Source organism: Chiloscyllium punctatum, chromosome 36 (genome assembly GCF_047496795.1).
Source record: "Chiloscyllium punctatum isolate Juve2018m chromosome 36, sChiPun1.3, whole genome shotgun sequence".
Taxonomy (NCBI): domain Eukaryota; kingdom Metazoa; phylum Chordata; class Chondrichthyes; order Orectolobiformes; family Hemiscylliidae; genus Chiloscyllium; species Chiloscyllium punctatum.
Window position 1 is genome coordinate 22,865,489 of NC_092774.1, and position 22,937 is coordinate 22,888,425.

A 22,937-nucleotide genomic window follows, 5' to 3' on the forward strand; every position below is an offset into this window, starting at 1 on the left:
CTCACCCAGACACATTCTCCTACCCTATCACTCTGCACTTACCCCTTACTAATGCACCACACCTGTACACTATGGGACTATTTAGCTTGGCCAATTCGCCCAAATATGCGCATGTTTGGACTTTGGGAAGATACTGGAGCAAGCGGAGGAAACGCACACAGACACGGGGTGGTGGGGGATAGTGCAAACTCTCCACAGACAGTCACCCTGAGGATGAAATCTGCGTCCCTGGTGTTATGAGGCAGCAGTGCTAACCAATGAGCCACCACCACTCCCAAACCCCCCCCCCCCCCCCCGCCCCCAGTAGAAAACAAAAAAGCCTATCAGCTCTCCCACTGCACCCACTGTCAGAAAGGGCAGGAGGTTCAGTCCTGGGGGTGACCCTCAGCAGTGTTACCGGCAGAATCTGATTGTTGGGAGCACTGGTGCCTCCGCTGGTGCTTGTTCAAACTGCAGGACATTGTGAACCTCTGCCCACATTCGGGGCAGGCAAACGGCCTCTCCCCAGTGTGGACCCGCTGGTGCGTCAGTAGAGTGGAGGAGACAGCAAAGCCCTTCCCGCACTCGAGGCAGGTGAATGGCCTCTCCCCAGTGTGGACCCACCGATGTGTCAGCAGGTGGGAGACCTGGGTAAAGCCCTTCCCGCACTCAGAGCAGCTGAAGGGCCTTTCCCCAGTGTGGACCCGCCGGTGCTTCAGCAGGTCAGAAGAGCGTGTAAAGCACTTCCCGCAGACAGAGCAGGTGAATGGCCTGTCGCCGGTGTGGACCCGCCGGTGGATCAGCAGGTCAGAAGAATTGCTGAAGGCCTTCCCACATTTGGGGCAGGGGAAGGGCTTCTCACCGGTGTGGACCCGCCGGTGAATCGCGAGGTGGGAGGAGCGAGTGAACACTTTCCCACAATCTGGGCAGCGGAAGGGCCTCTCCCCTGTGTGCACCCGCTGGTGCCTCATCAGGGCAGAGGAATCGCTGAAGGCCTTCCCGCACTTGAGGCAGCTGAAGGGCCTCTCCCCTGTGTGAACCCGCAAGTGCCTCAGCCGGGCGGAGGAATCGCTGAAGCTCTTCCTGCACTCAGGGCAGCTGAAGGGCCTCTCCCCTGTGTGCACCCGTCGGTGCCTCAGAAGGGCAGAGGAATCACTGAACGCCTTCCCGCACTCAGGACAGGAGAATGGCTTCTCCCTGGTGTGACTGCGCCGATGTGTCTCCAGGGCAGACGGGACACGGAAGCCTTTCCCGCAGTCGCCACACTTCCATGGTTTCTCCATGGCCGAAGCTACAGTTGCATACAAACGCGTGTATGTCCCCTCCCTGCCTTGAATTCCTCTATCCAGCCAGATAACTGATTCAGGCTCCACACTCAGTGCGTTGCTGCAACAGTAGGGTCTCTCTTCCAGTCCCACTGATGTTGAAAACGTACTAAAACAGGAACCAATTGGATCATAGTTGAAAATTGTTGCAGTCCCGATGGATTGAGTGGCTCACAAATGCTGGAGAATCAGAGTCAAAAACTATGGGTCAGGCAGCATCTGAGGAGCAGGAGAGTCAATGGTTCAGGCATAAGCCCTTCATGTGTTGATTTTGAAACTTCATCTTCAGATCAAATACTCTGAAAAGAGATTACAAAAGTCATCACTGTCAGTCCAGTGTAGAAATTCAGAACTAGCAATTCTACTTTCTGCAGAACATTCTTTTCTTTTGTTATTCCACAAAACTGAAAGCACCATCCCACTCTCTCTCTCTCTCTCTCTCTCTCTCTGTTCTCACTCCATTCTAATTCTCCTGAAAGTGCTGATTCAGGATCTGACAGGGACAGAAGAGCAAAACAGTCACAACTGACATCTCTCTGAATTTTGGATACCTCCACCTGAAACTTAATATCTTCCACGACATTGGGATACTGTTGAGAGTGAGTATGTCTGATTTTGGGAAGCAAAAATATAGTGTGTACATTCAGGATGAACTGCAATTCAGCTTCTTGACAAACAACCAAACGCAAAATGGTTAACCTGCCCCCACGGGGGTGGGGGAGTTTTGGAATGAGACATCAAGGCAATGATACGAGAGAGAAACTGAACAGACTGAAGTGGCAAACCAGAGTCATCTAGATATATAGCACAGACAAAGGCCCTTTGGTCCAACTAGTCTATGCTGACCAGATATCCTCACCGAATCTAGGTCTCATTTGCCAGCGTTTGGCCCATATCCTTCTAAACCCTTCCTATTCATATACCCATCCAGATGCCTTTAAATATGTTAGGATTATGCCAGCATCCACTACTTCCTCTGGCAGCTCTTTCCTTACATGCACCATCTTCTGCATGAATTGCCCTTTAGGTCCCTTTTAAATCTCCCCCCCCCCCCCCCCCCCCGCCCCACCACAAACCTATTATTCTTTAGTTCTGGATTTCCAGAGAAGTGACCTTGTTTATTTACCCTATCCATGCCTCTCTTGATTTTATAAACAATGGAAGGATCAACGGCTCAGGGCGGGGATGGGGGGGGGGGGGGGTGGGGTGGGGGTGGGGGGGGGGGGGGTGGTGGGGGGGGGGGGGTGGTTGGGGGGGGAGGGGAGGGAGGGGGAGGATGCTGAACGTGCTGGAGCCAAAGCGGAAGAAGAGGACACAAAACCTTGAAGCTGCAATGAGGAATACTGCATGTGCTGTACTTGTACCTGTTGCATTTATTTGTGGGAATCAAGTGCATTTTAAAAATAAAAACAAACAAGATATCTACATCTCCCCTTTCCCAATCTCCCAATGCTGTTCTGGACACAGAGTGAGAGAATTGGGAGCAGGAGTTGGCCATTTGGTCTTTTGAGCCTGCACCAGCATTGAACAGATCTTAACTGGATATGAATATACCTACAGCCAGGTGGATAGACTGGGATTTCTTTCACTGGAGCAGAGGAGATTGAGAGGTGAGGTTATAGAGGATTATAAAATCATGAGGGGTACAGATGAGGTGAACGGCAGGTCTCCTTTTACTAGGGTGGGGCTTTCAAGATAAGGGAGCAAATTTTGAAGGTGAGAAGAGAAAGATTTTAAAAAAAGACATGAAGAGCTCCATTTTTTTCACACAGAGAGTGGTTTGTGCGTGGAATGGGTGTCCAGAGGAAATGGTGGATGCAGGTACAGTTACAATGTTTAATAGACATTTGGATAAGCACATGAATAGGAAAAGTTCAGAGGGATATGGGCCAATCACTGGCAAATGGGACTAGTTGGGTTTGAAAACATAGTCAGCATAGACTAGTTGGACTGAAGGGTCTATTTCTGTGCTGTATGACCCTGTAGGTGTTCTGTACTGGTCTTAAAACCATTTTCTTGGAAATCCAAGATGGCGGTGGTTTGAGTGGTCTGCCACCCCCGGCAAGGTGGACCTTTACCCCCACCCCCCCACCTCATTAACCATCTGTAAGAGAAAAAAAATTGCTAATAGAAATTTACTGAACATCTGGAGCTGCTATAATTGTGGTTTGACAGCTTTAAGACCATAAGGAAAGCAAATGAAGGAAAGGAGCCGACAGGGGTGCAGTATGCAGGGCATTCTCCTACTGCATCAGGGGTGCCTGGAGCCAATGCTCAAACTCCCAGGGCTGTCCCTTTGGATTTAATGGGGCAGCAGCAGTTACTCTCGGAGATGGCAAACTCTGAGATAAGATTGAAGCAGCAGTGGAACCACTATCTGCCACGCTGGAAAAGCATAAACAGAAAATTCAAATGTTGGACCGAAGAGAATAGGCAGTGGAGGAGAGGACCGTGGCATCGGAGACCGTGGCAGAGGTCTCAGGAGGAAGGATCCAAACGCTGGAAGACCAGGTTCGGGTCCTTCAGGAGCAAGTGGACGACGACCTGGAAAACAAAAGTAGAAGAAAAATCTTACAGCTCGTGGGTCTTCCGGAATGCAAGGAAGGTGAAGACCTCGTTGGATTCCTGGGGCTGGAGTCGGAGTCGGGTCTGTCGAGTGTGGGGCGGGCCTACTTGATCGAAATGCGGTCAGGGCCGGACCCACGCCCCCGCACGGTCCGAGTGCAACTCCTGCATTATAAAGAAAAACAGTTAGTGATTGAAACAGCAAGAAGACTGGTAAGAGATCCAGAGGCCTTAATGCACAAAGGCTCAAGAATAATGTGTTTTCAGGACTTCTCGGGAGCCTGGATGAAGAACAGAAGAGCATTTGATGAAGTTAAGAGAAAATTAAGGGATATGAACATTCAATATTCCTTGAGGTACCTGGCCGTGTTGCATTTCTCTCATGGAGGGACGGTATATAATTTTGATTCAACAGAAAAGGCGAAGGGCTTTGTGAATTCACTGAATTAAAGGACTCAGGTCGGGGTGAAGGCGGGACATCATTACAGACAATGCTACTTTTTGCCCCTTTTTGTTGTGGTTATCGGCTTGATATGTACTGCCTTCATATAAAACTGGAATTATTTAGTAAAACGGTCGGTTAGGTATTATCTGAGGCCTTTTTTTCACTGCTGTCCTTTTGTTTTTGGATTGGGGTGGCGATATCTGTGGTTAAGATGTATGGAGAAAGGGTGTGGGGAGATGGGCAAGCATTGTTAACTCTCAGAATGTAAATAATATATTTTGTTCAATCTGTGAATTGCCTGGCGCTTGGGGCACAGCCTCAGCGGGAAGGAGCCGGGATGGTGGCAAGGGTGGGGTGGGGCGGGGGGGAGGGTGGGGGAGTTCTCTACATAATTGGGGTTATTTGAGTGTTTGCTTAAGTTATATGTGGTTGTTAGATTTTTATTTAGAGTAGTTTTTAATAGGAGTAGTTTTTAGACTTTATCCAGTTAATGTCTTTGTCGCTCACCACACCTCAGATAAGCTTCCTCCTCTTGGGTAACCACGGGCTGCCCTGGATGACCATGGCTACTGATTCATTCAGGTGGTGCACCTGGAATGTAAAAGGGAGCCATTCCCCCATTAAAAAGATGCTGTTAAGCCCTAGAAAGGAAAGGGTGGACATCACCCTGCTGCAAGAGACACATTTAAATGATAAGGAACATCTAAAACTGCAGTGGGGGCGGGGGGGCGGGGGGGGGGGGGGGTTATGATAGGGTATTCTTCTCCTCCTTTAGCTCCAAGTGTAGAGGAGTGGCTATACTGGTAAGAATGAACCTCCCTGTCCAGGTAATTGAGCAAATTAAGGATGAACATGGATGGTCCATCATTCTTACAGCTCTAACACATGGAGAAGAGTATGGCGTCCTGAATGTATATCGTTCCCCGGTGCACCCTCTTAAATTTCTAATTGATGCTGTTGCTAAATTAATAAGTCTAGGGTGCGCCGCATGGTCATTGGAGAAGATTTTAATCGCCTAATAGATCCCGAGGTAGACAGGGTGCCAAGGGGCCAGGCAGATACACCGACACAACCTAAGCAGTTGGTGGACATGTGCGAGGAGTTGGGATCTCCACCCTAATGTGGAGGCATCTCCACCCTAATGGAAGAGACATAACTTTCTCTTCCAACCCACACAAGTGCCACATGGGAACTGACACTTTTTAATGCCATTGGATTGCTTGAACAGAACATTGGCTTGTGAAATTGGCAATATAGGTGTCTCGGACCATGTGCCAGTGTATTTAGATGGTAAAGTCAAGGGTGGTGGAATGGATGCACAGCACTGGTGCATGGACCCATTCCTGTTAAGGCGTAGCAAATCCGTTGAGTACAGCAGAAGAGAGTTCAAGGCCTTCTGGGATATCAACCCAGGTATGGCCAGTAATCCAGCAATACTGTGGGAGGCCACTAAGGCATATTTATGAGGCCTGATTATTTCGTATTCAACAAATGGAAGGAGACAGAGGGAGGAGCAAAATCATATGCTGGAGACCCGGCTGCAGATAGCTGAGAAAGCATATTATAATAGGCCTTCCCTGGTCAAACTGCAGCTCTCCGGACTGCTCTCGACTCATTGCACACACAGGTGGCAAAAAAAGGGTCTCCTTTGCTGAACAAAGATTGTTTTAATCTGGAGATAAGCCAAGTCGATATCTGGCTAGAAAGAAAAATGCTTCCCAATCTTTTATGTCTGTTAGAGAGAAGGCTGGCACAGTGAGTTGAAGAAGATCAATGTTAGATTTATGGAATACTTTGCACAGTAATATCGGTCAGAGGGAGACGAACACGTTGCAGCGAGGATGCAGTCCTTTTTTGAGGACCTGCACCTCCCCAGTATAAAGGCAGAATAGGTTTCCCTGTTGAATGGGCCTATTACGATACAGGAGGTGCAGGAAGCAATAAAGCATCCCACTGGGGTCAGATAGATTCCCAAGTGAATTCTATAAGGAATTCATAAATGTGTTCGTGGAGCCGCCTCTGGGGATGTATTGCTATTCATATACACAGGATTGTCTTCTGCACTCTCTTAGGGAGGCTAATATCTCCCTCATTTTAAAGGAGGGGAAAGAGCCTGAAGAATGTGCTTCACACAGACCCTGTTGAATTTAAATTTTAAAATTGTTACCAAGATGCTGGCCCTGAGGTTGGAAAATGTGTTGCGCTAAATTATGAAAGATGAATAGACGGGTTTTGTCAAGGGCTGTAGCTCCTCCAACAATATCAGGAGGGTACTGACCATAGTGCAGGTATGCCAGCAAAGATTGATCCCGGGTTCGGTGTCTCCCTAGACGCAGAAAATGCATTTGACCAGATAGAATGGCCGTACCTATTTGGGATCCTACAGCGTTTTGGTTTGGGGGGGATCCTTTGGTCGATGGGTGGTGGAGTTGCATAATGATCCTAAGGCAAACATCATCACAAACTGCACTAAGTCAGATAACTTTAATATTGGGAGAGGTAGTCGACAGGGGTGTCCTCTTTCACCACTGCTACTTACCTTGGCAATTGAGCCATTAGCTGGGGCTGTCAGGAGGGATCCTGAAATAGTGGGGCCAGGGGTGGGAATGGGCGGGAATAAGATCACCCTATAAGCTGATGACATCCACTTCTCCTTGGCCAATCCGGAGGAGTGCGTTCCTCGATTGATTCAAACAATTAATGTATCTGGAGTTTTTCGGGCTGCAGGATCAACTTTACAGAATCGGAAGCCGTGCCAGTGGGAGGTATTAATGGAGGTGCCTGATCTGAAGGATGGAATGAAGTTCCTGGTTAGATGGTCGTCAAAAGGGTTTTTGTATTTGGGAATTTTTATTACCCCTGCCTTCCACCAGCTGTATAAAGCTAACTATGTACAATTACTGGAGAGGATAAAACGGGGGTGGGGGGGGGGGGGTGGGGGGGAGTTGGTGGTGGTAGTGGATCTTCTAGACTTGGAGATATCAAATAAGTGCTTTGTTAGCATATGTGGGTGACTGGGCACAGGGGGGTTCAGGGTCGATTTGGCTTGACATTGAAGCCTTGCAGTCCCCTAGTTAATCTATTATTCATGGATAAGATGAAATCTGTGACTGAGCAGTGTAAGAGTCCAATCATTTTAAATACGGTGAAAGCCTGGAAGATAATGAGGCAAGACAAGGGCAATTGGCTGAAGACCTCGTCATTTACCCCATTAGCGGGAGCCCAATGATTTCAATCTGGGGCAATGAACTCTGGCTCAAAGTCATGGGAGAATAAGGGAATCTCCTGTTTAGGAAACTTATTTGAGGGGGAGATCTTGATGTTATTTAGCCAGCTAAGTCAGAAGTATGGATTGTCTAATAGGAACGTTTTCCGGTACTTTCAGGTAAGGGATTATATACAGAGGAAGACCACGCTCCTGGCTCAGCTTTACAGGCCACATGTGGAGAAAAGAGTGCTCCAGTGTACGGGTGCTGTTTCAGATCGTATTTTGCATCACTTACAGAAGGGATGTGCCTTCGGGATGTGGACGGACTCTGTAGGACATGGAATTGGGAGCTAGGAGAGGATATTTCATTGGAAGTATGGGAAGATATATGGGAAAATGTAAGGAAAATTTCAATATGTAACAAAGCAGAGGTCATGCAATTGAAGATTTTACACAGGGCTCATTTGGCGCCAGAGAGGCTAGCTAAGTTCAAGAGAGGAGCGTCACCAGGGGGTCCCAAATGTAAAATTAGTATAGGCACTCTCCCACACTGTTGTAAGATCCAGAGATACTGGAGTGCTTGGTAAGAACATCCTGAGGATTGAAGTTCTTCTGGGGTTGCCAAATTTGCTCTCTCTGGGGGAACACGGCAAGAGACTGTGTAACATTCTTACCCACTGTGCGAGGAAGCACATTTTAATGAATTGGCCATTGGAAAAGCCCCCAGGTCTTATGGGGTGGCATATGCTGGTGATGGAGCATCTCCCCCAAGACTACCTCACAAATATGGTGCACCACAAAACGGAACAATTTTACAAGACATGGCGGTCCTTTCTAAATTATATTGATGCAGACTTATCAGCAATATTAATTAGGGGCGTGTTACAGCCGTGGGAATCAGTCTGGGCACCCGTGGGGCCCTGGGAGGGGGAGATTGGGGGAAAAGAATATTGGGAAAATAACTGGTGCTCCCAGGATTGGGAGTCTCAGTGGAGGTGTGGTGAGTGAAATAGAATAAAGTAATGTGATATAATCTAATTTAAGTTAATGTGCATTCAGTTTACTTTAATTTTTATTTAATTTGATTATAGTTTAGATTAAACTCAGCAGATATGGTTGTTCTGGTAGGGTAGTAGGTAGTTCATTATTAATAGCATTGTGATATGACATTGTTGTATTGCCTCTATCTTTCTGTACTTTGGTTTAGTTCTTTTCTGTGTCTAGATGTTTTGTAAAGGATTTGAAAATGTTTCCAATAAAATATTTAATTTAAAAATATTGCCTTCCCCCATAACTATTTTTGACATTTAAAAGTCAGATGAACTCAGCTTTGAATATATTCAATGACCCCTAACTGCAGGAAGACATTTCTGAACTCAATTTCTCTTGCTAATATACCATTTGCCTTGGTCATTGCTTGTGACAACTGGCATTGACTGGAGTAGAAAGCCTGAGTAGAAGGCAGCTGAGGCACCTTTGTACATCCACACATCATTCCTGATGAAGTGCTTGTGTCCAAAATGTTGACTCTCCTGCACCTCGGATGGTGCCTGACCTGCTGTGCTTTGTCAGGACCACACTTTTCAACTCTGATCCCCAGCATCTGCAATCCTCACTTGCTCCACATCCCAATATATCACCATTTGAACAATGCATCTCCTTTCTGCTTTTATTTCACAGGAAAGGCGACAACTGCACACTGTGTTACTGCATTTGCCACGTGTTTGCTAATTAAGACACAGACATGAACCAACTTTGCTGAAAGTCGAGTTGAACACGAGAATGGAAAAGGGGGTGAGAAAAATGTGTTGTACTCACAGATGTTGGATAGAGGAAAGAAGTTGCAGTTGGGGTAAGGCTCAATCTTCATTCAGAGAGAGAGGAGCAGCAACGGCACCAACACAAACTCATGATCCAACTTCCGCATTCAGACAATGGGGACAGGCTCCTTCCGGTCCTCCAGCACTTTCCATTGGCCCATCAAAACAATATCGTGCGTCGTTCCGCTGACAGAGAAGAGCATGCGCAGTATTCTGCTGACACCAAGAAGCATGCGCAGTGCTTGCTGACACTGAGAAGCATGCGCAGTATACCAAGTGGAGTTGCCAGTGTAACTGACAAATTATCGGTGTCCAAATGCCAGTCAGAAAAAAGAAACGCTAGACCTACAATTTGTTTTGTTTCCCTGGAGCTCAACACTTTATTACTTTTTCATTTTGTCTGGCTGCTCAACATTTGTATGTCTTTTCCCCAGAGTAGAGGAAGTCCAAAACTAGAGGGGCATAGGTATAAGGTGAGAGGGGAAAGGTTCAAAAGGACCGAAGAGCGTGGTATAGGTATGGAATGAGCTACCAGAGGCAGTGGTCAAGGCTGGTACAATTCCAACATTTAAAAGGCATCTGGATGGGTATATGATTAGGAAGAGTTGAGAGGTATATGGGCCAATGGTGGCAAATGGATCACTAGATTAATTTAGGATATATGGTCGGCGTGGACCGAAAGGTTTGTTCCCGTGCTGTGCAACTCTATGGCTCTATTTCTACACAATTTGAACCAATTTCATAAGACTAGGATTCCGCCCATGCACCCTTCCAGCCTGTCCTCAACTGTGGCCTAACTACACAGATTTTTATGGAAATTTCAGAAAGATGGCTGCAGCTTTTTTTTTCAACAATTGAATATGCTTTCAGACTTTACCGATGTTTCTGAGTACATCGTTTTCGCTATTCTCAATGTTAAAGATCAGTTATTTCTCAAATCAACCCCTCCTGTCTCCCAGGTAGAGTAATTACCATCCATTCTCTCTCTATGCTCAGAGGTCTCGAGGCAGGAGAAAGGACGGGGTTGGGGGTGCGGGGTCAGAGATTGGACAGGAGGAAGAGGCTTGGAGGGAAAGACAAAAAGAAAATGGACACGGGGACAGACCATCGGGGATAGAGAAAGCCTGGATGTGCACAGGTTGGGGGGTAGAGGGTTTGGCAGAGAGAGAGAATGGGGGGTGCAGAATGTGAAGCGAGAGGAATTGGGGGTTGCAGAGTGTGGGGGGAGAGAGTGGACGAGGGCAGAATGTGGGGGAAGAAAGAGCAAAAATGAATGGCAGGAGAGGGTGGGGAGAGAGCATGATTGGGGCAGAGAGTGGGGGGAGAGAGAGAATGAGTGTGGGGAGAGGGACTGGATACAGGAAGGCAGAGGGTGGGGAGAAAGAGAAGGGGAATGGATGGGGGACAGAGGGTAGATGAGAGACTGGACGGGGGCAGATGGTATGGAGCTAGAATGGAGGGGGTTGCAGAGAGTGGGGTAAGAAACGAGGGTGCAGAGGGTGGGATGTGTGTGTGAGAGAGAGAAGAGACGGGAAGCTCGGGATAGTGAGAGAGAATGGACGGGGGGGGCTATCGGTGGCGATGGGTAAATGGACAGGGGACGCTGAGGGGATGAGTGGGTCTTGATTCAATGGGGAGGTGGTGAATGCATACCACCCACTCCCACCATACCCCCCCCCCCCCGACTCCCAGGATCCCCTTCTCCGTACACGTGCAGTGCAGATTTTTGTAAATGACACTACACAGAGTCTGGAACACTGTGTGAGCGCAGTCACCCTCACGTCCTGGCATCAGCAAACCACTGCCTTTCTCTTTTAAAAACTAAATAAAGACATGGGCGACATACTGGGGATGGAAGAAGTGGCTGAGAAACTGAACTGAGAGTCAGCGCTTTCAAGAGAGGGGAGCTGGGCAAAAACAGGAGGACGGAAGGGTGAATTCGGTTTGGAATCCATCGAAAGGTGGAGGAATTGGGAGACAGATTTTGGGTAGAACATAGAGAAGGATGTTCCGTACAAACCAGAATTCTCTCATCTTATTTTCTGCCCTGCACTGACAGCAGTGATCTGATCTCTCAAGGTATTAGCAGAGAAAGAGCTTTGCTGTTCAGGCATGCACAAGGAATTTACTCAGGGCCTGAATATCAGCAGCATTTGAATCCAGGAGGGGAAATATTTGTCTGCAGGAAATTATTCCAAACTTGACATGCATCGAGAAGCCCCGCGATTACACGCAGCCTGCATGGGAGTGCCCCAGGGTTCTGACTGTGAGAGAACTTTAACTCTTTGGCGAAATGTGGACTGGGTATTCTCACTGGAGATGAGCCCTTCATTTGATCGTTGAGGCTGCCAAGACACACTTCCCCCTACACCGTGGAAACTCTGTGGACGCAAATTCAATTTCTCAAATGGACTGAAGTGTCACCAAGGGCCTGTTTCCACAGGCTATATGTCGGGGCTCTATGATTCCCCCAACATGTCTGCAGCCTGGCTTCCAGTTCCATCTCTCTGAGCCGAAGGTCCTCCAGCATGTGTTTTCCCTAGTTTCCAGCACCCAGAACCTCCCACCTCCTGTAAATCGAAAGATAAGTCCCACTCTGCCCTCTCCAGTGTGTGTTGTGCAACTGCTTAATCAATTTTAGTGGACCAGCAGAGGCTGATAGCCAAGTTCGGAACCCATAAGGATGCCATTAACCAGGACCTTGGGTTCATGTCACATGACAGGTAACCCCACTTCACTGTCACTCTCTCTCACACCACAAAGCACATACACACATATACCCCCCACACTCACATCCTCTCACAGGCTGATACTCTATCACACACACACACTTTATCAAGCATGCACACACACAAACACACTCTCTCACGCACATGCCCACACTCTCACACTCTCATGCACGCACACTTACATATCAGTCTTTGGGGTGACTTTGAATTTGCAGAATTATATTTGCAGATATATTATATTTTGCTCAAAAAGCTCACAATCTTCAGGCAGTCAATCCATGTGAGATTTTATAAATTTCCACTTTGGAAATAGAACCAGTCTGATTCAAGTTTGATATACAGACTTTAAGTTGTCTCGAGAATGTGTTTTCAAAGTTCTGGGATTTACATATTAATGAACCAAAACCTGCAACCCATTCTAAAAGAGAAAAGACTTAACAACAATCTAGGTTTGTTCAATATATCATTTCTGTTGCATGAAACTGCAACCTTTTGCTATAAATTCTCTTATGGTCCAGCTCCACAAACACCTGATGAAGGAGCAGTGTTCCAAAAGTTAGTGCTTCCAAATAAACAACTTGGTGTTGTATGATTTTTAACTTTGTTTCTTGTGAATATATCCCACACCTCCCAGTGCTGCCAGTAAACCTAACAATGCCGATGAAACGATGCGGTACCTGCACTCCGGAAAAATTTACACTATCTAACAATATTAGCTACTCATCCACTGCTCATTCTGATACATGACATTGGAAACTTAGTGCAGGAGTTTGAAAGAAATGAGCAGCTTTAAAACAAAAACCTGTTGGATCTCACAGCTTTCAATGAGAGTCTGAGACCGGGGTTAAGTTCTGTTTAACCCAACTTTGCCACCCAATTTTGTTACAGTTTCAGATCTCCTCAGCAAAAAAGTGTATGAAAAGTAACTTATTTTTGAAAAAAAAAGCAGCTCAAAGTGCACACACTCCTCCCAACTCCACTTCCTTTACTGTTGGTCAGCTGAGTTGTCCCTTTATAATTGGATCCTTGATCGAGCCTTAAGCCGAAGGACATATTGCCTCACTCAGCAATTTCAATCCAACTAACTTACTGCCACTCAATTGCCGTGTGTGTGTGTGTGTGTGTGTGTGGCGGGGGAGGGGGGGGGGGGTGGGGAAGGTCTGTTAAGAGTCAACCACATGGCTGTGGGTCTGGAGTCACATGTAGATCAGACCGGGTAAAGGGTGCAGCTGGGATGACTGAGTGAATCCTTTCCCACAAGGGCAGTTTCCTTCCCTAAAAAGGGCATGAGTGAATCAGATGAGAGTTTTTCCCTCTGAAAATTGTTTCATCATGAGATTCTAAACTCCAGATTTCTGACCGAATTCCAATCCTGCAACCTGGCACAGCAGGATTTGAATCTGGGAGTCCCCAGAATTGGGTTGATAGTCCAGTCGATAATGACACTCAGCCGTCATTCCTTCAATCCCCCTGCGATGGCACGTGAACTCGCAGGTGGGAGGAGCGGGTGAAGCCCTTTCCACACTGAGAGCAGATGGATGGCCTCTCCCCAGTGTGGACCCTTTGATGGATCAGCAGTGTAGATGACTGAGTGAACCCCTTCCCACACACGGAGCATGTGAATGGCCTCTCCCCGGTGTGGATCCGCTGGTGCCTCTGCACGTTGCTCACATGACTGAAGCTCTTCCCACACTTGGGGCAGGTGAACCCAGTGTGGACCCGCTGGTGGGTCAGCAGAGAGTAAGAATCGACAAATCCCTTCCCACACTCAGAGCAGGTGAACAGCCTCTCCCCCACGTGAACTCGCTGGTGTTTCAGGAGATGGATGCATTGATGAATCACTGCCCACACTGAGAGCAGGAGAACGGCCTCTCCCCCGTGTGGACCTGCTGGTGTGTCTGCAGCCGGGACGACTGAGTGAATCCTTTCCCACAATGGTGACAGATGAATGGCCTCTCCCTGGTGTGAACTGCACAGCCAACTGAAACTCTTCCCGCACACTGAGCAGGAGAACGGCGTCTCCCCCGTGTGAACATGTCTGTGGGCGTCAAGCGCTGATGGGAAAGGGAATTATTTCCCACAGTCCCCACATTTCCACGGTTTCCCCTTTGGAGGGAGCTTTCCTTGTGTCACTCTGGGTTTGAAATTTAAAACAGAGTGGGACACAGTCTCTCCCCAACGTGAGGGGTGAGATTTCGATTCCGCAAACTGAGTAAATGGTTTGAAGCACTTTTCACAGTCAGCACACTGAATCTTCCTCACTCGGCTGTCTCAGTATTCTTCCTGCCACAGGACTGTCCAAACTCTCTCAAGCAGAGAAAAGCAAATATTTCTTCTCGACTGGAATGGCTGCTGATATTCAAGTCCCAATGAATCAAGTGGCTCTGTCAGAAGTTGATGTATCATTTCCTTTCAGATTTCTTTCAGCACGTCTTCCTGCAAAAAAAATCACAAATTAATTGATCACTGTCAGTACTAATAAATGAACATAACATCGGTGGCAATTCCTGTAGATTGCTAGATGCCTGCTGATCATATATTACGCAGGACACAGAAAGCCCTCATGCAGCCAGATAGCCTTAGGTGTGAATGGAGATAAACGTCATTTAGATGACAATGACCTGGACAAAGCTGCCGACAAAGGTGCTGGAAATGGAGCTGAATCAAGGATGTGATAATGAAATGTCAAAGCTGTTTGAGAAAAGAAAGCCGGTAAAGTTGCTGAATGACTTCCTGCTGGCCTAGTATATAAAAAAGATGACAATAATACATGGCATAAATCCATTACTGCATTAGAATGTTAAAAATCATAGCCACGAAGATTTTACAACAGCCAACAATATCAGATACACACTATATGAAGCAACATGCGTCTACATTTTATATCAATGTGCCAATCCCTTAAAACCTGCTCAGTTCCATGAGAAACTACCCTTTTAATTGTGAACATGAGGAAATAAGCAATCCTTTTCCAGGGTGCAAACTCTATGTGTGCCAAACTGAGGGAATACACAATGAAAATACCTTTGAGACAGAGAGCATCTGAGCACCTTTGGAGAGTCTGCTCCCTTCCTGGATTCACTCCAGTTACCACAAGTGAATAGTGTCCCCCTGTCACTCTCTCTAGCCCCCCTCCACCTTCCCCCAGATAAAGAATGGAAAGGGGGAGACATTGCTTTGCTCCCAGATGTTGCCCAGAGGGCTGGGGCTTCACTGTGAAACTGACATCCACAATGGCAATGGGGGGGGGGTGGGGCGACAGTGGGCCCACACTGCACCTGTGCTGCCCTGCAGCTGAGGTATGTGGGGAGGGGAGGACACTTACAAACTCCCTTCGCTCTCCTCCAAGTCAATGCGGTTTGAGTTCAACCAAAGCACGGGATTTAATTTTAGCTTCACACTCACAGAAAACCACCTTCTCTGTGAATCCAGCACTTTATTTTCCCTCCACTCCATGGAAATACTGATTTGTGAGACTCCAGGGTCGAAGTTGTTACCATATCTGCCACAGGGGGTTGGGTAGAAACTGTTTATTTTATGAACCATTTCAATTCAACCCCATCCTTGCCATTCAACTACTAATGTGTGGAATGAACTTCCTGAGGAAGTGGAGGATCCAGGTACAATTAAAAGACATTTGTTTAAGTACATGAATAGGAAAGGTTTGGAGGGATATAGACTAGGAGCAGGCAGGAGAGACAAGTTTAGATTGGGATTATAGTTGGCATGGACTGGTTGGACCAAAGGTCCATGATCATGCTGTATGATTCTATGGTAAGTTCATAGTTCCTTGAAAGTGGAGTCGCAGGTAGACAGCACAGTGCAGAAGGTGTTTGGTATGCTTGCCTTTTTTTGGTCAGTGCACTGGATGTAGGATTGGGAGGTCATGTTGTGACTGTAGAAAACATTGGTTTGGCTACGTTTGGAGTGTTGCATGCAATTCTGGTACCAGTGATCCCACCCTGACACACCATAGTGACTGAAATTGACTCTAATACAGAATCAAATAATTAAATCCCTGCAGTGCAGAAAAAGGCCATTTGGCCCATTGAATGCATTGGGTATAGGAGCTGGGAGATCACGTTGCAGCTGTACAGGACATTGGTTCGGCCACTTTAGGAATGTTGCATTCGATTCTGGTCTCCCTGCACTAGGATAGGAAAACTGTTGTGAAATCTGAAAGGGCACAGAAAAGATTGATAAGGATGTCACCAGGGTTTGTGGTATAAGGAGAGGCTGAATAGGATGGGGCTATTTCTCTGGAGTGTCAGAGGCTGAGGGTGACCTTAAAGTGGTTCATAAAGTCATGAGGGGCATGGAGAGAGTGAATGGTCCAAAGGAATTGGTGGAGGCTGGTACAATTAAAACATTTAAAAGACATCTGGATGAGTGTGTGAATAAGAAAGGTTTGGAAGGATATGGGTCAACTGCTGGCAAATAGGTCACTAGATTCATACAGGAAAGCATAGATGTGTTAGATTAAAAAGTCTGTTTGTATATCACTATGTATATTTGATTTCTGTTGATGTAAATATCGTTATTTCTGTTGATGTAAATATCATTATAAATCATAGCTGGGTACTAATACTAGATACAAGGGAGAGAAAATTTCTCGAGTAGGGCACAAGAAGAATCCTGGGACACCCCTAATTCTGGTTTACTATCTAATGAACAAACTTTAAGCATGAGCACCAAATGTTCGTTTATGTCTAATTTTGTTTCATTGTCCTTGTTTTATTCCCTGCTACGATGACTCACTCAGCCTGGATGGTTGACAGGCTAAGAGATGTGGGTTGGACCTTGACTGACTGAATGTTTTATTGTCCTGGAAGCTGTAAAAAGGGGGTCAAAGCTTCAGCAGAAATCCAGCAGAGCTGAGAACAGATGACATCTCACTCTGTGGGAACAGGGAGATCAACAGGAGGACAGTGAAATCAGGACCTGAAATCTGAGCTGACACCAGACTGCTCTGTGATCTGTGCTTCGATTAGCAGTGCCAACCCTCTACTTTTACAGACCTTCCCATTCAACTTGAATACCATGCACCCTTGTCATCCTGATGCCATGTCACTGTAAGGAGTCTTAGATCATATTCTCTTCAATGTGTACAGTCAATTCATTCACTTTTGTTACAATACAGCACACATTCAGACATACAGTCTTCAGTTTTGATTGTTGTGATCTTTTCAATCCAGTTTTGATTGCTGGGACATTTCTGCTCCTTGTCCCTTTCTATCATTCTCTAATGTTCATTTTCCATATCACTACATTGCTCACCTGCCTTGATTTGAATTGGCCAAGAGAAATGTAGGTCTATCCGTTCACAGGAATAGAAACAGGAGTAGGCCATTTGGCCCATTGAGCCTACTCCACTATTCATAAAGATCATGGATGACCAATCCATCGTCTCAGCTCCGTTTATCTGCATTATCCCAACTACCCTAAATTCCTCTCCCTTGCAAAATCCCATCGAACTGTATCTTGAATATGGCTGCTTCTATTATTTCCTTGGGCAAAGAATTCCATGGCTTCACCGCTCTCTGGGAAAAGCAATTTCTCCCTCTCTATCTCCTCTACTCCCCCTAATCTTGTGACCTAGTCTCACCCACCAGCAGAAATGACTAGATAAACTGGGGCTGGGTGGCATGCTCTTTGGATGGGTCAGTGTGGATTTGATGGGATGAATGGCCAGTTTCCACACAGTAGGGCTTCTACGATTAACCGCAGTTGTGTTTGCCTCAGATCACAAACCCAGAACCCAGAACCTCCCACCTTCTACAAATGGAAAGACAAGTCCCCCCCTGCCCTCTCTCGTATGTGTGTTCTGTAACTGCTTAATCATTTCTAGTGAATACAGCCCATACCTCCCGCTGCTGCCAGTAACCTTTACAATGCTGATGAAACAATGGTATACCTGCAGTACTGAAAATCGTAAGGCTTCCAACGATACCAGTTACTGATTCACCGTTCCTTCTGATGTACAGTATTGGAAATATAATGGTGGAGGCTGAATGCAATGAGCACTTTAAAACAAAAACCCACCTAACCCTTCACTAGGCTCAGGATGCTTTACTTAAAATACATCCTCACATTTCAACAAATTCCCATCTTCCACCAAAATCCTAGATGCACTCACTCACTCAACTGCTGTCTCACAAATGAAAGATTTCATTGTAGCTTCTGCTCCCAGTAAGGGCAAAACATCTTTGAAAGTTGCTCTGAAAGTCCAGTCTTCACAACGACATTTGTGCTTTCCTTCAGTCGAAATTGTCTGTGCGGACCAGATATTCCAAATTAACATAGTCCCATTTGTCGGCACTTAGCTAGTATCTCTCTCAATTCACTATATTTACAGATGCCTTTTAAAATATTGTAATTATACCAGCCTCCACCACTTCGTCCAGCAGCTCATTCCATGCTCGATTCACTCTCTGTGTGAGACAGTTGTCCATAAGGTTCCTTTTAAATATTTCCCCTCTCACCTCAAACCTATACCCTCTAGTTTGGACTCCCCTACTCTGGGGAAAAGTTCTTGGCTATTCACCCTATCCATGCTCCTTATGAACTTCAATAAAGTCACCCCTCAGCCTCCAATGCTCCAGGGAAAACAGCCCCGGCCTATTCAGCCTCTCTCTCTCGAGAGCTCAAACCCTCCAAGTCTGGCAATAGTCTTGTAAATCTTTATCAAACCCTTTCAAACGTTCACAACACTTTTCCTGTAGCAGGGTAACCAGAACTGAACACAGTATTCCAAAAGTAGCCTCATCAACGTCCTGTACAGCTGCAACATGACCTCCCATCATCTGTACGGAAATACACTGACTTATAAAAACAAGCATACCGTACTAATTCTTCGCTATCCTGTCTACCTGCGACTCCACCTTCAAGAAACTATGAACCAGCACTCCAAGGTATCTTTGGTCAACAACACTCCCCATTAACTCTGCAGATCCAGCCCTGATCTGCCTTTCCAAAATCCAAATTTCAAAATGGGGCTGAAAAACTTATCAGCCGTGATTGAATGGTGGAGTAGATCTGATGGGCTGAATGGCCTAATTTCTGCACCTATGTCATATGTTCTCTTGCTGTCCTGGACACAGAGTGAGAGAATTTGGAGCAGGAATAGGTCATTTGGTCTTTCCAGTCAGCACCAGCATTGAACAGTTCATAACTGGATATAAATATACCGGCATCTAGGTGGACAGGGTGGGATTTTTTTCACTGCAGCATCGGAGGTTGAGAGGTGACCTTCGAGAGGATTATAAAATCTTGAGGGGTATAGATGAGGTAAACAGCAGGTATTCTTTCCCTGGGGTGGGGGTTTCAAGGTTAGGGAGTAATCTTTGTTAAATATTTCTCATCTCATCTTCAAAGACATGAGGTGCACCTTTTTATTTTAAGACAGAGAATGATTCCACACAAGAACCAATGTCCAGAGGAGATGGGTGTAGGTACAATTACAGTGTTTAAAAGACATTTGGATAAGTATATGAATAGGAAAGGTTCAGAGGGATATATGGGCCAATCACTGGCAGGTGGGACTAGTTTAGTTTCAGAACACGATCCGCATGGACTAGTTGGACTGAATGGTCTGTTTCTGTGCTGGATGACTGTGTAACTGTTCTTAAAACCATTTTCTTACCTTCCCCCAAAGCCATCCACTTCTTTGTTATTCAACACCAAATGATCTCAGCCTTGAATACATTCAATGACCGACCTAACTACAGGAAGACATCCCAATTCTGAACTCAACTCCTCTGGCTAATATACCACTTGCTTTGCTCTTTGCTTGCTACACCTGTCTGACAACTGGCATTGACTGGTTTCAAAGGACTCTGAGGCCCCTTTGTCTATCCACACATCATTCCAGGTGAAGAGCTCGGGCCCAAAACGCCGACCCTCCTCCTCAGTTGCTGACTGACCTGCTGTGGTTTTCCAGCGCCACTCTTTTCAATTTTGATCTCCAGCATCTCACTTTCACCACATCTCAACATATCACCAACTAAACAATGCACCTCCTCTCTGCGTTTTTTAAAATACAAAGACTATAGATTGTGTCACTGCATTTGCCATGTGTTTGCAAATTGAGACACAGACCTGGATCAACTTTTCCAGAGTCTGTCCCCTCCCTCGATTCACTCTTTCCTTTCAGTTGCTGCAAGTCAACAATCGAACCCCAGAATGAAACAAAAAATGGGAAAAAAGTTGAGAAAAAGACAGTTGTACTCACAATGTTAGAAAGACAGAAGAAGGAAGTTACAGTCGAGGGTGAAGTTTAATCTTTATTCAGAGAGAAAAGAGCAGTAGCAGCTTTAGAGCTTACAGTCCAACCTCGACATTTCGACAATGCCCAGCTCTGATTGGCAGGAGGGCCAATCTCCTTCCGGTCCTCCAAGGTTCTTCATTGGTCCATGGAAAGGAGTTGGCATGCAGTTTCTGCGGGCACCCAGGAGTATGCGCAGTGCTTTGCTGACATCAGCGGTCATGTGCATTGCTTGCTGACACCTCGGAGCATGCTCAGTATGCAGAAATTTGTTACTAACAAATTTTAAATTTAAAAATCACAAAACACCTGGTTATAGTCCAACGGACTTATTTAGAAGCACTAGCTGTCAGAGCACTGCCCCTTCACCAGGTGATTGTGGAGTAAAAGATCGCAAGACACAGAATTTATGATCTTATAAATGATAAGATCTTATATCTGTGGAATATTCTTTTCTTTTGTTATTCCACAAAATTGAAAGCACCATCCCACTCTCCCTTCCCTTCTGTTCTCACTCCACTCTAATTTTCCTGAAGGTGCTGATTCAGGATCTTACAGGGGCAGAAAAGCAAAAACGTCAAAACTGACATCTCTCTGAATTTTGGATACCTCCACCTGAAAGTTAATATCTTTCACAACATTGGGATACTACTTAGAGTGAGCAGGTCTGATTTGGGAAGAGTGTCAATTCAGGGTGAACCTGCAATGCAGCTTCTTGAAGAAGAACTAGACACAAAGTGGTTAACGTCCCCGGGAAGTGGGGGAGCAAAGTGAGACATCAAGGTATTAACATAGACACCAGAGAGAAACTGAACGTAAAGATGTGGCAAATGTTTGTGGAAAGCCAGAGTCACAGATATACAGCACAGAAACAGACACTTGGATCAAACTCTTCGGTGCTGACCAGATATCCGAAATTAATCTAGTCCCATTTGCCAGCACTTGGCACATATCCCTCTGAGCCCTTCCTATTCATATCCCCAACCAGATGACTTTTAAAATACTGCAATTGTACCAGCCTGAGCCACTTCCTCTGGCAGCTCATTCCATACATGCACCACCCTCTGCGTGAAAACAATACCCCTTTAGGTCGCTTAAATCACCACCGCCCCCACCCCCACCCCCGTCCTCACCCTTAACTTATGAACCTCCAGTTCTGGACTCCCTCATCCCAAGGAAAAGACCTAGTCTAATTACCCTCTTCCCCCCGACTTCTTCATTTTATAAAAGTCTTTCAGGTCACCCCCCCATCTATCCGTCTCTCCCCACCTTGAGTTTGCAGAGTCTGCTCCCTCCCTGAATTCACTCCAGTTACTACAAGTGAACAGATTCCCCCTCCCTCCCTGGATGAAGAGTTCCACTTAGGGATAGAGTTGCACTCTGAAACTGACATGGCCACTTCCGCATTGTGACGTCACCAATGGAGCGAGGTCGGCAGCGGGGGGGGCACACTGCGCCTGCTCCGGACGGCGGCCGTCTGGTCCGCAGTGCGCCTGCGCAGTTTGCAAAACATCTTCCCTTCGGAGAAACTCCATAGTGTGGAAGCAGGCCACTCGGCCCAGGGAGTCCACACCGACCCTCCGAAGGGTAACCCACCCACACCCATTCCCGAACCCCTATTGCTCTGCATTTAACCTTTACTAATGCACCTAACCTGCACATCCTATGGCTAATCCACCCTAACCTAGACAGATATCCTAAATTAATGTAGTTCCATTTGTCAGCATTTGGCCCATATCCCTCTGAACCCTTGCTATTCATATACGCAGATGCCTTTTATATTGTGTCATTATTCAAGCTTCCACGACTTCCTCTGGTAGCAGATTCCATACATCCACCACCCTCTGCGTGAAAAAGTTTCTACTCACTTCCCTTTCCCCATTCACCTTAAACCTATGTTCTTCTAGTTCTGGACTCCCCTACCCAGGGTAAAAGACCTTGCCCTGATCCATGCCCTTTATATACTTTTATAAGGTCACCCCTCAGCCTCTGATGCTCCAGGGAAAATATCCCTGGCCTTCAGCCTCTCCCTGTACCTTAAACATTCCAACTCTGCCAACAAACCTTATAAATGTTTTCCCACCCCTTTCAAAGTTTCACAACATCTTTCCTATTGCAGGGAGACCAGAACTGAATGCAGTATTCCAAAAGTGGCCTAACCACATGTCCTGCACAGCTGCAACAGGACTTCCCAAATCCTGTACTCAATGCTCTGACCAATAAAGGAAAGCATACCAAGGTCTCTTTGTTCTGCAACACTCCCCTTAACTGTTTAAGTCCTGCCTGGATCGCTTGACCAAAATGCAAACATCACATTTCTCTAAATTAAACTCCACCTGCCACTCTTTGGCCGATCAGCTCATCTAATCAATTCTGATGTATATCTCTTTCCTCCCTTATTCCAGAGAAGCTGAAAATCTCCACCCCACACACTCTCCCTCCATTCTCACTTTGCTGAACCTAATCCCTGCTGTACCTCATCCTGAAGGGTCTGGTTCATGCTGATTAACAGGCCCACACTCACCGGGTGGGGGGAATCGAATTGAAACATACATAATACTGAACGTCCTGGACATTGGGAAGATGTTTCAATGGGTAAGAGA

General features: G+C 46.4%; 1 protein-coding gene across 4 annotated transcripts; it reads right to left on the bottom strand.

The window, feature by feature from the left end:
- Positions 1–304: 304 nt before the first annotated feature.
- Positions 305–9,447, bottom strand: LOC140460250 (uncharacterized). Of its 4 annotated transcripts, XM_072554690.1 has the most exons (4): positions 9,341–9,435; positions 4,822–4,905; positions 3,880–4,034; positions 305–1,603 (listed from the first exon to the last, which is right to left on the bottom strand). In XM_072554690.1, the coding sequence occupies exon 4, from the start codon at positions 1,260–1,262 to the stop codon at positions 366–368; it is 897 nt and encodes a 298-aa protein (XP_072410791.1). In that variant the 5' UTR covers positions 1,263–1,603; positions 3,880–4,034; positions 4,822–4,905; positions 9,341–9,435; the 3' UTR covers positions 305–365. The 4 variants fall into 4 exon arrangements, 3 of the variants coding, with proteins under 3 accessions (XP_072410791.1, XP_072410790.1, XP_072410792.1); XM_072554689.1 differs by lacking the exon at positions 4,822–4,905 and having other exon boundaries at positions 9,341–9,441; XM_072554691.1 differs by lacking the exons at positions 3,880–4,034; positions 4,822–4,905.
- Between the last annotated feature and the right edge of the window lie 13,490 nt (positions 9,448–22,937).